This window comes from Myxine glutinosa, chromosome 14 (assembly GCF_964187855.1).
Source record: "Myxine glutinosa chromosome 14, kmMyxGlut1.1, whole genome shotgun sequence".
NCBI lineage: Eukaryota > Metazoa > Chordata > Myxini > Myxiniformes > Myxinidae > Myxine > Myxine glutinosa.
In genome coordinates, this window is record NC_136274.1 from 61,450,564 (window position 1) to 61,464,389 (window position 13,826).

A 13,826-nucleotide genomic window follows, 5' to 3' on the forward strand; every position below is an offset into this window, starting at 1 on the left:
ACGTCCACCAACAGCCCATCTGCACAAAGGAAGTCCGCACCGAGCAGGGCCATTGGCACGCTGGCGGTGACGAAAGACCATTGGAAGCGCTGTCCCCCAAAACGCAGCGAGAGGCAACGCTTCCCGAATGTGCGGATGGGAGTTCCGTTGGTGGCGAGCAAGGCGGGGCCCCGGCCCGCGGCTTGCTTGTCGGACGCGGAGGCAGGGAGGACGCTTACCTGCGCTCCAGTGTCGCACAGAAAACGGTGACCAGACGAGGTGTCTGTGATGAACAGGAGGCTGCCGGAATGGCCGACGCTCATGGCCGCAAGTGAGCGCCGGCCCGGTCGTTTCCCGACCTGTCGAAAGAGCACGGCGGGCGGCACGCCCTAGCCTTGCGGCCGAACCTGGCATGATAATAAAACCAGGTTTGCCCCGGTGGTGGCGGCCGTGTCGGTCGTGACGGCAGTGGTGGACGGGGTGTAGCAGCGGCCACAAGGGGGCGCGGCGCTGAAGCCTCTGCACCGGGATCCAGTACGGCAGCGCTATGCATCGACCGCGTGCCGCCGCACCGGGATCCACTACGGCAGCGCCATACGTCGGCCGCGTGTCGCAGGCCACGAAAAATTTGTCCGCCTCTCTGGCCAGGGCGCGGGGTTCCGTTATGGCTGAACCGGCCAGCGCGAACCGCACCTGCGCAGGTAGCTGGCGGAGGAAAAGCCATCGGAAAAGGAAATCCGGGCGCTGGTCTCCAAGAAGGGACAACATCCGAATGGACGGTCGTGTGTCGCCGAGGGCTGGAAGGTCAAGGAGGCGGTCGGCGCGGTCGGCCTCCGTGAGCCCGAACGTGGTGAGGAGAAGTCGTTTGAGCGCCGCGTACTTGTGGGCGCCCGGCGGGTGCCAAAGGATGGACACGACGCGGGCGGCAGTGCCGGGCCCGAGGGCGGCGACCACGTGAAAGTACATGATGTCGTCCGCCGTGATGCCCCGGAGCTGGAATTGGGCTTCGGCCTGCACAAACCAAACGTCGGCCTGTGCTTCCCAGAACTCCGGGAGTTTAACTCCAACAGCGTTGGTAGCCATGGCGCGTTCAGGGGTCAGCTACGGCTGAACCAGTCGGGGTCACCAGTGTGGTGCTATGCACACACAACTTGTTTGCCAAGAAGGTAGGCCACAACGCGTTGTACAAAACAAAACACTTTATTCTATGCTCGCACGTAAGCACTGGGCGGGCTCGACTTTCGAGCCCGCATATATGTCCCGAGGCCATTCCTTGCCCTCGGGCGTGGCCGGTCGGCCGAAAGGCGGGGCATGTATTTCAGTTCCACCCTGCGCCTCGTGACGCCTTTGCTCCGGGCGTGGCCCGAGCCGTGCTTCCACGCCCGGCCGCTCGCGCGTCGCGCCACCGGCCACCCACTGCCACTGGTGTGCGGAATTATTACCCGCTGGCCGCTGGCATTGTGTCCGCCACAATCCCACCTTTTCATGTCGGGTCGGTCGGGGGAAGCTCGATGCTCGAGTCTTCACGAAGCGGTCGGGGGTGCCGGAGATAGGTCGCTTACTCTTCGCGAATAACATCACATGGTATAGCTATTTAGCGTCCACCAACGAATTATGGCAGACGAGCCGCCAGCATAACGTCCATCCGAGGGAGGCCACACGCATTGATGAATCACCAAGCTGGTAGTTTATAAGTTATAACTTGAGTCAGGAATCGAACCCAGGCTCGACAGCCGAGTGTGTGCATACAGGAACCATCCTGTCCTATTTATGAGCCGCCATGAGTGAGATTTTAGCTTCCAGGGCAAAATATATTCTCTGAGTGCTTGCGTAATGAGTCATAGTTTGTCGGCCAAAGCAGTATAGTTAGCCACAGTACTTTGGCATTAATATTCGCCGTTTCGTTTTAAAATCTTTAAACAAAGAGATATTGTGTATGCATATATTAGGAGACCTCTAAGACGGTCATTGCACCTGAAAATATCTCACTAATATTAATAATAAGAAGAAGAGTGAAGAGTATTTACTATTCGTCATGGCTGCCTCCTGTGTGCGTTTTCGTCCCATGTTTGTCTGGGTAACTCGGGCCGCTAACAGAGCTGGGACTGGCAGTCGCCTTTGCTCAGTTCATGAACTCGGACATAGATTAGACAAGGTACCACTGATGGATCTTGCATGATTTTACATCCCTTGATGTCGCTATTTCTAAATTGTAAAAAATAATGCACTATTCGTGTCCTTTCCACACCTGACAAATGTGGAGGTGTGTGTGTATATATGTATACACACACACACACACACAAGTGAATACAAAATTTTTCATCTTATTATGCTAAATTAAAAAGGCAATGTAGGGATGACAAACTACAGTCTAAAAAAGGTCCTAAGCAAGATCGGGATGATGTTGGTTTAGAGAGTAGCTAACAGTATTGCCATCACATAACAATCCCTGCATCACTGCCTCCAGACTATTGTCTAGGGCTAGGCCTAGCTAAAAGTATTAGAAGCGCCTATATTTCATTTCTGCAGAAGTATAAGAAGCTCCTATATAATTTCAGGGACTTCTTGCAGCTTTAGTTGTCTTTCCTACTTTTTTTTATCAACTTAGAGTAACCAATCACAAATGGAGATAATTATAGAATGTTGTTATTAGAGATGTTCATGCAGTTTGTAAGAAGTTGATGATCATGTACTGATATTATAACATTGTACTCGGCTGCTAATTTGTAGATTCTCAGTATGTGGCTACACTGCAGGAGTAATCAAGTACTGTGGAAACCAGTGAAGTGTTTGTAGAAGCTTGAAGCAATAATTGATGAAGTGTAAATGAGGCAGTGATGTGGGGATTGTTATGTGATGGCAATACTGTTAGCTACTCTCTAAAGTCTAAACCAACATCATCCCGATCTTGTTTAGGACCTTTTTTAGACTGTAGTTTGTCATCCCCACATTGCCTTTTTAATTTAGCATAAATTTTTTTATTCACTTGTTTCTGTAATTTTTTTCACTGTGGAATAACACAATGGTATATGGTACTCAGAGGATACCCAATCTTGGAGCAAAGGTGTCAAGATATCTTGGTCTACAATGTCAAACACTGCACATGTTCCTATATTGTCTTAAGTAACCCTGACTGTATCTTGCAGCTCTGTTATCAAAATAAGATAAAGGTACTTCTCTGTAGTATCCAAATCCTGGTTCTGATAAATCAGAATACCTCGGTAATAGTTGAGTAGATTCTCGCCAGACAAATACAGTCACTATAAATCATCAGAAAGACGTCAGTCAAACACACTGTACACGTGACATGCTTTCTTATCTGCACATGCGCATAGCAAGGTTCAGGATTGAGCAAGTAAGGAAACTAGGATCTTTATATTTAAATATCAATTAATTGACCATTGACCACTGCAGTCGATGCAGTATGCCAAAACAAAGATGAAACTGTTCCATACGAAGGCCTCAGTGATGTGCTGACGTAGCGAATCTTCCGCCGAGAATCCGTGACTGGAGGGTTCGTGATCACGTGTCCCGTGTGCGGTGTATAGCACTGGTACCTCACTATTATTTTATTTTCATAAATGTAACGATGAAAAACAAGGCATTTCCCGACATGATATTTCTGCTGATATTATTTGATGCCACAACATTATCCTTTTGAAATTGAAATTTCAATATGCCTTTTGAATGCCTTTTGGCAATGTTTTTGCCTTTTGCCTTTTGAAATTTCAATATCTCGTCTTCAGTTGTCATACCCTTCCTCCCGTCCATGGTACACGGAATCTTGTGGTGAGGCTGTTGCCCAGAAACAACTTGCCTTCGTCTCCTGGAAAGCAAATCCAATGGAAGGAAATCTCATTTCCTTTCACAAAGCCCAAAACAAGTGTGTCCACCCTCAGGAGAGCCAGGAAACAATATCTCTCCATTCTCAAGAACGAACTCTCTTATCTGTCTCCCTCTTCCAAATCCTGGTGGCGTCTGGTCAAATCTGTTTCTGGTGTTTGTTCCCCCTCAATCCCCTCCCTCACCTCAAACGGCTACACAGCTGACTCCGCACGTGAAAAAGCTGAATGCCTCAACTCTGTGTTTGCCTCTAAATCTTGTGTCCCAAACCCATCCCTCTCTGTACCCACCGTACCCAGTCGTACCCAGCTGCTCCTGGACTCTGTGTCCTTTCCTCCTGACAAGGTGGAAAAGTTTCTGTCAACCCTCGACTGATTCTGCAACTGGACCTGACAGCATCAGCCCACGGGTCCGAAAATCCTGTTCTTCCGCTCTTTCACTCCCTCTCTCTGTTCTCTTCACCCTCTCTTTTGCTCAAGGTCATCTGCCATCTGCTCGGAAATTGGCCAACATCACCGCCTTGCACAAAAAATGTGCAAAAACAGATCCTAGCAACTACAGACCAATCAGCCTTCTCCCAATTATCAGCAAAGTCATGGAATCCATCATTGCTTCGGATATGAAATCTTTCCTCTTCCCCAATGGCTTGATCTCTGATCATCAATTTGGTTTCAGACCAGGTCACTCCACTCTGGACATGCTGCTTCTGCTTTCTCAACAATGGATGGAGGTCCTCAATGCCAAACAGTAAATTAGAGCTGTCTCCCTTGACATATCACGTGCCTCCGATACGGTTTGGCACCCCGCTCTGCTCACCAAACTCTCCTCCTTTGGTATCCATGGAAATGTCCACGCATGGCTGGCGGACTTCCTCTCTAGTCGTAGTCAACGTGTGGCCCTGAATGGGTTTCTCTCATCCTCTTCCTGTTCAGGCTGGAGTTCCCCAAGGCAGTGTTCTGGGCCCTGTGCTTTTTCTGGTCTTCATCAATGATCTCTCTGACTCTTGAAAATCCTCTCTATCTCTTTGCTGATGACTCTACTCTCTGTCGCTCCATTCCTCATCCCTCAGATCGGCAGTCTGCAGCCTCCTCACTCTCTGCAGACCTGGACAAAATCACAGACTGGGCAAACAAGTGGAACATGTCTTTCAATCCTGACAAATCTCACACTCTTACGATTACTCTCCGAAAAGACCGACTGGACAACCCTCCCATCCACTTTCTGAATAATCCTCTCCAAGAAGTTCTGTCACTCAAGCTTTTGGGTCTCACTATCTGCCATGATCTTTCCTGGGAAAACCATATTTCAAATCTGGCCTCCAAAGCCAGTCGCCGACTGGGCATCCTCCGTCGTGCGAAGTCCTTCCTTGGCACACCTGAGCTCCTCACCACATACAAGGCTTTCAACCGCAGCTCAATGGAATACTGCTCTCCCTTCTGGGCTGGTGCTCCTGCATCACACCTAGCTCGTCTTCACGCTGTTGAAACCAAAGCGTTCAGAATCATTGGCATCTCCCCCGATGAAGCTAACTCCGAGGGCCTTTCATTCACTCACCGCAGGCAGGTTGGTGGTCTTTCTGTCTTCTACCGACTCCTCTCCGGACCTGCCCCCCCCCCCCCCCCCCAGCTCTCTCTGGGCTCTGTCCCCCAAATATGCCTACAGGTCGCACAAGATCTGCCTGCAACCATCTTATGGTTAAACTGCCAAAATCAAGACTCTCTGCTCACCTTCACTCCTTCATTCCTCTTTTCTCCCACCTCTGGAACAAACTCCCTCACTTTCTTCAATCCCACTCCTCCCTCCAGGTCTTTAAAACAGCTGTTCACCACAATCTCTTATCTTCCCCCATCCAAAACCTTGATCTTTTCTACCCCCGCTAATTTCACCCCAAATCCACTTTTTTGAAATACCAATTCTTTCCTGGAAGTCGTTGTGTTTGATACTTCTCCCACCCCCCCCCCCCCCTTTCCCACGCCTCCTCCCCCCAAGCCCTCTCCCTCCCACACATCTCCCGATGTCCCTGCTCTCAAATGTTGTGTTTGTGTGCTTCCCCTTCTCTCCCCATCTTGTCTACTGCTCCCTCTTTTCATATATTTTGTTTGTCTGATTTGTTTGTGTGATAAATGTTAGCTCTTTCACGAGCCTCGGTTCTGTATACAAAAAAAAAAAAAAAGGGTGTACTTACTTTTTCCACATGTGAAATTTGCATTTATGTTTATTTAAATTATACAATGGACTACAAAATGTAAATATTTCATGATATTTGTTATATTATATCTCCTTTATCTATCAATATTGTTGACATGAAGATCAAATAGCTGTATGTTGAAATATGTTGAAAAAGTCAAAACTTTACATGGGGTGTACTTACTTTTTCACGTGACTGTATATGCAGAAGTGCATTGGAGATTAATTCATCTACATTTTTTTAATAAACAGGAATTAAATTCCTGCGTGGGGAAAGTGTGGAAAATTCTGACTCAACCCGAGACTCGAACCAGGGACCTCCATCACTTACGCGGTGACAGCCCACTGCGCTGTTGAGCAAACCGAATCTCCTCAGAAATTTTCCACACTTAACATTGCGAGCTTTATAATGGCTGATGTTAGTATATATGTATAATGTATAATGTATATATATATATATATATATATATATATATATATATATATATATATATATATATATACATATATATATATATATATATATATATATATATATATATATATATATATATATATCTCAGAGAGTACACTTGTACTCTCTATGTCGGGATGGCATGGAAAAAAAATGTTGCTCCCATCTGCTACATACAAAACTAAAGTTGGATTATCTTCTTTAAAAACTCGTTTTGGCTACACGTGAGAGCCTACCTGGTCTGTTCAGCTGGTTGACGAGGTGGGGATCACTTTTCAATTCTCCAGACCAAGGCAAAAGCAAAATAAAGCAAAAAAAAAACGAGCTCGGTCAAACCTGGGAATTCATCTTCTTGTTCATAACTCGATGGTATTCATAGAATACTTACCCTGCGCAGTCAACTTGGTGTGAGCCAACTCTTCTATTTTTGAACATTTCTTTTTTTTTTGATCCAATATGGCTGCCAGACCACGTGAGCGATGACATGACAAATTTATATTCTCTAAATAATTGTTGCATAGATCATGCTCAATAAGTTTCAAACTGATCAGACTAAGCGTTGTCCCTGTCGAATTATGATGTCATAATTATGGCACCAATGACGTCATCGTTAACAACACGTATTCCCCATATGGAGTTCTTTACAATGAGCCACGTTTCAATTTTTAAAACTAGTGAGGTACCCGTGCTATGCACGGGTGGGAGGCCAGGAGCAAACAGACAATGCAGAAACGGCGAATGCTAAAGCATGAAACCAATAAATTCCACATTACTGTAGCACCTTCAGTCGCACGTCAGACATGGACAGCAAGTTCGTGAAGGACTTCCATGAAAAACGTACCAGTTCGCAAACAAACGGGTACGTTTGTTCCATACCCAGTCAATGGCGAATCTGCATATGGTGATCCGCGAATTCATGTTTAGAAAGTAGAAACCATCATGGCATTTTGTCATTCACTTGAACTCGATATCTCTTTTTTCATTCCAAACAGCATAACTGCAATCACAAATTAAATAACATTAATATAAAAAATAAACTTTTAACAACATTCGTGATATAAACAAATATTTAAATCCTGATGTGAAGTTTCGTACGGTTAGGTGAACACAATTACCAATTCAAAATCGTAATTGTATTCACTCAATTCCAATCATCAATTGATACTTTAACAAAACGATTAACACGACTAACGTACAACGATTTAACATTACGAATGAATGACGGTTGTATTGGGATATTATCAAACCTGCGCTTTGCCGTCATCTGTCCACTTCCGGATTCGCTGCAGGATCCCAATTCTCATCAAAATCTAAACGGTATTTGTTGAAATTCAATAAAAGCCACATCACTGGTCATATCGGTAAATATTATTCCATCGTGTTTGGAAAAACTGGAAAATTGGAAAACGTGGAAAAACAATATAGCCTATTTTACTCCAGGGGGTCCCAGGAATACCCACCCAAAATATCGTTGCGATCGGTTGAGCCGTTTTTGCGTTACCTTCGAACGGATGGACATTTGGTGAATTATAGTAAGATGCTGACATGGCACACACTTTACTTTACTGGAATGCAGACACAAATGTTATATTTTGGTCAAACATCTTCGGAATTTCGCCAAATCTGTTTTTGTCATGTGTTAATATACCTCGGCGATTGACAAATCTGAAATCAGAATTATATTTGAGGTCAAAATGACCTCGTGAGGTCGCTCCGTACTTTGCCTGCTCGTCATGTGCAGTGTGATAATTAATTCCATGCCCATTCTGGAGGGCTCTTCTTCTTCACGCAATAACAACTTCTAGCTTCCAGACCGTACATCCAATCATCTTGAAATTACACTTCATTACCTCCACGATAATATAAAGTTTCACATCGATCAATGAAGCGGTTCAAGAGTTATAAATTTATTAATATTTTCGTTTAATTATTTATATCTGCCAAACCACGTGACACATCACAAATTCCAAAAGGTCATTTAAGTAGACTGATATGCGGAACACATCTGTGAAGTTTGCCTTCAATAGGATCAAAAATGAGGGAGGAGCTTTGTTTTTAAAGTTTATGCTTATAAACGTCATCTATCTATAATTCCAGTAATGTGTGTGTGTGTGTGTGTGTGTGTGTGTGTGTGTGTGTGTGTGTGTGTGTGTGTGTGTGTGTGTGTGTGTGTGTGTGTGTGTGTGTGTGTGTGTCTGTGTGTCTGTGTGTGTGTGTCTGTGTGTGTGTTTGTTTGTTTGTCTGTGACCGCTGTTTCTCGACAACAACGGGTCCGATATACTTGCAACTTGCCAGGTATATTGCTGGGGACCCGAGGATGTGCCTTTTCAAGGTTTGAAATTAATCGGACAAGTAGTTACCGAGCTATGTCCAAAAAACGATTCAACCAATCAGAGAGCAGCGAGCTATCACGTGTGCCGAACGTGGCGAACAGACTCTGCCTCGGACGGCACATTTGAGAGCGTATTCATTTATTTCACAACTATGTTGGCGCTATGTTGGCGTTAAACTATGTTTTAAAACTAATAAAAACTAATTTGCGATTCTTTCGCTTTCCTGCGCGTTTGGGCACGCTATGGCGATTTCTTTACCAAACTCCGCAAGCCGTTCGCTTTGGACCAAACCATTTCATGTAAATAGAGGGGGGGGGATTGTCACCGTACTCGCAAGCCGTTCGCTTTGGACCAAACCATTTCATGTAAATAGAGGGGGGGGATTGTCACCGTACTCGCAAGCCGTTCGCTTTGGACCAAACCATTTCATGTAAATAGAGGGGGGGGATTGTCACCGTACTCGCAAGCCGTTCGCTTTGGACCAAACCATTTCATGTAAATAGAGGGGGGGGGATATAATTTTAGATATATATATAGTACGGGCATGCCCTAGTAACTCCAAAACCATGTGATGCATGACGTCATGCTCGATTACTTTTTTGTTCATCATGGGTATGCGATTCTGCCTTCAAAGTTTGGCCTCGATCTGTTCAGTCGTTCAGGAGAAAATTGGATTTTAGTGGTTTTTCAGGCTTTTCACTCAAAATAATATGGCGTCCGAACCATGTGACCAACAACGTCATTATAATTTGATTTCTGCATCAATTTATACCGAGAAGATGCTCAAGAAATTCCAAAAGGTGGCAACCTACAAGTGCAACACATTTGTGGGAACTTCTGCAACTGTGTTGGGAAGAACTTCCCGAACAATATTTGATTTCCGTTGTGGAAAGAATGCCACGAGTGTGTTCGGCCGTTATATCTGCAAAAGGTGGCTACTTTGCTGAGTCAAAATTTTAAATTAAATTTTGTTAAACAAAATGATTCTATGATTTCTTTTTATCTCCAATTGTTTTTTTTGTGCTTAATTTCTGTGTTTCTGTGCTTAATTTCAGAGTACATTGAGACATTAAACTGCGTAAATTTCAATAAAAACTGGAAAAATTGAGGTGTTCTCAAACTTTTGACCGGTAGTGTATATATATATTTATTTATTTATATATATATATTGTTGCGGATCTCCCGAAGCCCGTCGACGTACAGAGGGGGGGTTACACCCCTTTTCCCCCTCGGGTCTTCGTGTCCACGAGGCCGAGTCGCCACTCCCACAGCGAGCGTGGAAAAGGGTATCGGGTCGATGCCACACGTACCTTTGGTACCCACGCTGCTACGAAAACGGGGACCGGACCTCGTTCAAGCCACGCTAATCCAATATGCCCGAGCAGTGTGTGTATCACATGACTCGTGCCGTTACCTTTTATTGAACCCGATTCGAGCGGTTCTGTTCGTGCGATGCTAAGCCAATTGTGAAATGACGGGAACGATCAAATAAGAGGAAGAACACGGTTTATTTACAGCTATACAGGTGAAGAGACACAGAGCAGGCACTTTAGCAGTCTTTACTTATCGCCAGACAAAGGGCCCACTCACTCACGCGGGGAAAAAGAAGGAAGGAAGTTCGCGCGCCAAACGCGCCTTGCCGTCGGTCGCTCCCGGACAGCTCGCCCGGCATGGCCCTTGGGTGTTCACGGCACGTGTGCAGGGAGCCCAGGTAGGAGGGTCGTCGGCGTAGGTGGCTCCGGGATGGATCGTCTCCACACCGCGCGATTAATACAGCCGCGGAGCACAGGGCACGGGGAATTCGTGTACAGCGAGGCTATAACAAGCAATTCAATTCAAGCACTCCGACTCGTTCAGGGGCTGGGCGACTCTGACGCGTTCTGTCGATTCTCACTCAAGCTCTGACTTGTCTGCTGACGCGGGGGGCTCGGGGCAGGGTTTTATATGGCCCCTCCCCGGCCTTACCCAAATGTTCCAGGCCCCTCCTCTCGTTGCTGTAGTGAGCCACTCCCCTCGAGCTCTGATTGGCGGCTCGCTGCTTACCGGCCACTCCCCCTGCAGCTCCTCCATTCGGCCTTGCCAGACTTGTTCCAGGCCGAGCACATGGCATTCTAGCCCAATTGAGGCCTACTCACTGGCCTGCTCAACGCAAAACTAACACAGGAAAGGAGACTACGCTTACATTTACTGAGAAATAACTGAACTACAGCGAGGCTACATGTTGTGGTGCAACTACCTACGAGGGGGGGGGGGGGGGGGTCATCCTTTATTCACAAAACCGCAACAATATATATATATATATATATATATATATATATATATATATATATATATATATATATATATATATATAAATATATATATATTTATATAAATATATTTATATGTGTGTGTATATAATGGACGGTAGACCTGGCACGGCGAGGAGGTGGACGTGGGAATGCCAGTGCACAAAGGTGACTTGACGTCAAGTAATTGTAATACTATATTCTACTCTTTCTTTCAGCAACTCTCCCATGACACTTTATTAGGAAAATCCCCATTGCCGTCTGTTCAAACCGTAACAGTGACGTCATCGACCTACCTGCACCAAAAGAGCAACAGACGTTGTGCTTCAGTCTCATCTCGAGAAATTCCAATAAGTTGAAAACTTTATATTTCACCAAATCCAGGGGAGACATCAATGTGATGTTGGGGCCCCTGATTCTCGGGGAGGTTAGTTGCTCATTGTGCTCTGTACTGATAGTATTAGTAGTTCTGATTTTTTGAGAATGACACTAAACGACAAAGGTTGGACCAAGATAGGTCATAGCTGATGGCGAGGCCGAGAAGTTCAAGACTGAACCTCTGCCAGTGGTTGACCAAAGTAATAGGTGGGATGGTTTGATCATCTTGGAGTGACAGGTGAGATGTTCCATGAATGAAAGACATATTCCATTCAGCAGACCAACATCTAATCAATTCCAGACGGGTCTTGTATTCCAGGTAAGTGTAAAAAGAGACCGTTGTAGCAGTGACAACCTTTCTTGTACCAGCCACGTATTTGGCATGCTTTTGCCTGATGTGGATAAAAGATATGAGACAAATCAGCAATTTGACGCCACCGAGGTTGGAGTGCATTTTTTATTTTGTTCCAACATTTTAGGATGAGAATGTAACTTATTCATGTAAATTACTTAATTGGGTAATTGTGACGTTAAAAAAAATGTTTAAACCCTTCCTTTATACCAACTTAGCTCTTAAGTCCTTGGTCATTGGGTACTTTGATTATGTTGAGCCGTGTCGTGTCAGTCATTCACACAGCTCAAAGACATTATTACCGCGTCTCGATGCTTGTAGATATGGAGCCGCAGCCTCTGGCAACGGGCAGCAGTGTCTCAGCAGCACATTTCCCCGGCAGCTATGGCAGCAGCAGCAGCGAAGAAGCAATACACAGAGGAATACATCCGCAAGCAGGTGGAGGAGTTTCAATTCGGCCGGCGACACTTGGCGAACATGATGGGAGAAAATCCCGACAACTTTACTCAGGAAGATGTTGATGTGAGTTGTCGGCTGTGTTTAAATTCTGATCTGTTGTTGTTCTCCAGGAAAAAAATTATCATTGTCATCATCGTCATCATCTTTATCAACAACCACATCGTAAAGCACAATACATTATTGTACTATATGTGCAAGAACAATTTTAACTCTTGTAGTTGTGCACTGTTTCCATCATTCTCTTGTGCTGCAGAGAGCCATTCGGTACCTGCTTCCTTCGGCCCTCCATGAAAAGAGGGCGCGACCCATCATGAAGGTTGGTTAAACACAAGACCAAAAGTCTAACAGCGGTGTAGCCGACCTTGTTTGATAATGTAGTTGAAGAGGGTAGTTTGACCTGGGTGGAGATTCTATTTTTACATATACATATACAGTACATATAGATATAGCATATTATATATAGCATATCTATATTATAAAAGGAGTCGTGTCAGTTTGTCTGTTTGTCGTGTTATAACTTGAGAACGGATTAACGGATTTAAATAAATCCAACTACGGTGGATTCGGGTAACTCCGGGGAGTGTTTGTGATCCAAAATATATACATATTGTTGCGGTTTTGAGAACCCACACAGGTAACATCATTAAAGGTTAAAGGTTGCACCCCATAGATAGGCCACAAGCCACACGTAGGTCACCTTAGGACGTTAGTTATTTCATAGTATGTGTTTAAGATAAGGCCATATCCAATAGTTGCATCTGCGTTGTGTAAAACAAATAAGAGTAGGCCCCCCGTCCATTTTGCAGCCTCCCTTCAATCGACGCCATTAAGCGCTATCCTGTCTGTACTCCATCGCCCTCGCAGTTTGTTACGCTTCCTTTGCCAGCAGCGTTTGCTGCCGCTGGGCTTCCGCTCAAACCAGCCCAAAAGCCACGAGGTAAGGCCCGAAAAGGGGGCGGAGCGCAAGGGTGGGGGTGTGGCCACGTCAAGCAGCCATCAAGGCGGAGCCGGTAAGCCCTCACCAGCCAATCAGGGCTGAGTCGACATCGCCTGACAGGGTGTGGCTGGACATTCCAGAGGGTTCGCTGGGCATGGCAATATAACCCCTTGCGCGAGGCCCCCACCTCAGTTATGAGGAGAGAGGGGGCTTGATCAGAGTTATGAGGAGGACCTGCGCTGAGAAAGATCCCAAAAGTATCGAGTCGAGTTTTGTGTTACGGGAGAGACGCTGGCAGAGTCAGAGGGAGAGACGCGCAGTGACAAGCCTTGATTGATTGATTGATTGCGCTTTACAAAGGGCTGGCGCACGGCACGCATTGCAGAGGACTGCAGCGTGCAGAAGGACGTTGGTGGAAGGCGCTTTAGGAACATCATCGGGGAAACAGCGTATTGTACCCCGCGATACCGGGCGCGCGTATAAAGGCGCCGGTACAAGTATTACATACGCAATCTAATCGCCAGCTTACCTTTCCCCGATATATAATTGTCCGCTCGCGCCAACGCCACGCGGAGAGCTGCCGGCCAACCTCCATCATCTGCACGGTACGAGTCGG

The 13,826-nt window shown here is 45.8% G+C and overlaps 1 protein-coding gene across 2 annotated transcripts in view; it reads left to right on the forward strand.

The window, feature by feature from the left end:
- The first annotated feature begins 1,966 nt into the window (after positions 1-1,966).
- MRPS9 (mitochondrial ribosomal protein S9) overlaps positions 1,967-13,826 on the forward strand; it is a 40,223-nt gene continuing 28,363 nt past the window's right edge. The window contains exons 1-3 of one of the 2 annotated variants that reach the window (XM_068135962.2): positions 1,967-2,134; positions 12,197-12,336; positions 12,527-12,589. In XM_068135962.2, the coding sequence (XP_067992063.1) occupies positions 12,199-12,336; positions 12,527-12,589 (201 nt within the window). In that variant the 5' untranslated portion in view covers positions 1,967-2,134; positions 12,197-12,198. Of the gene's footprint in view, positions 2,135-12,135; positions 12,337-12,526; positions 12,590-13,826 lie in introns of both variants that reach the window. The other variant, XM_068135959.2, reaches the window with a different exon arrangement.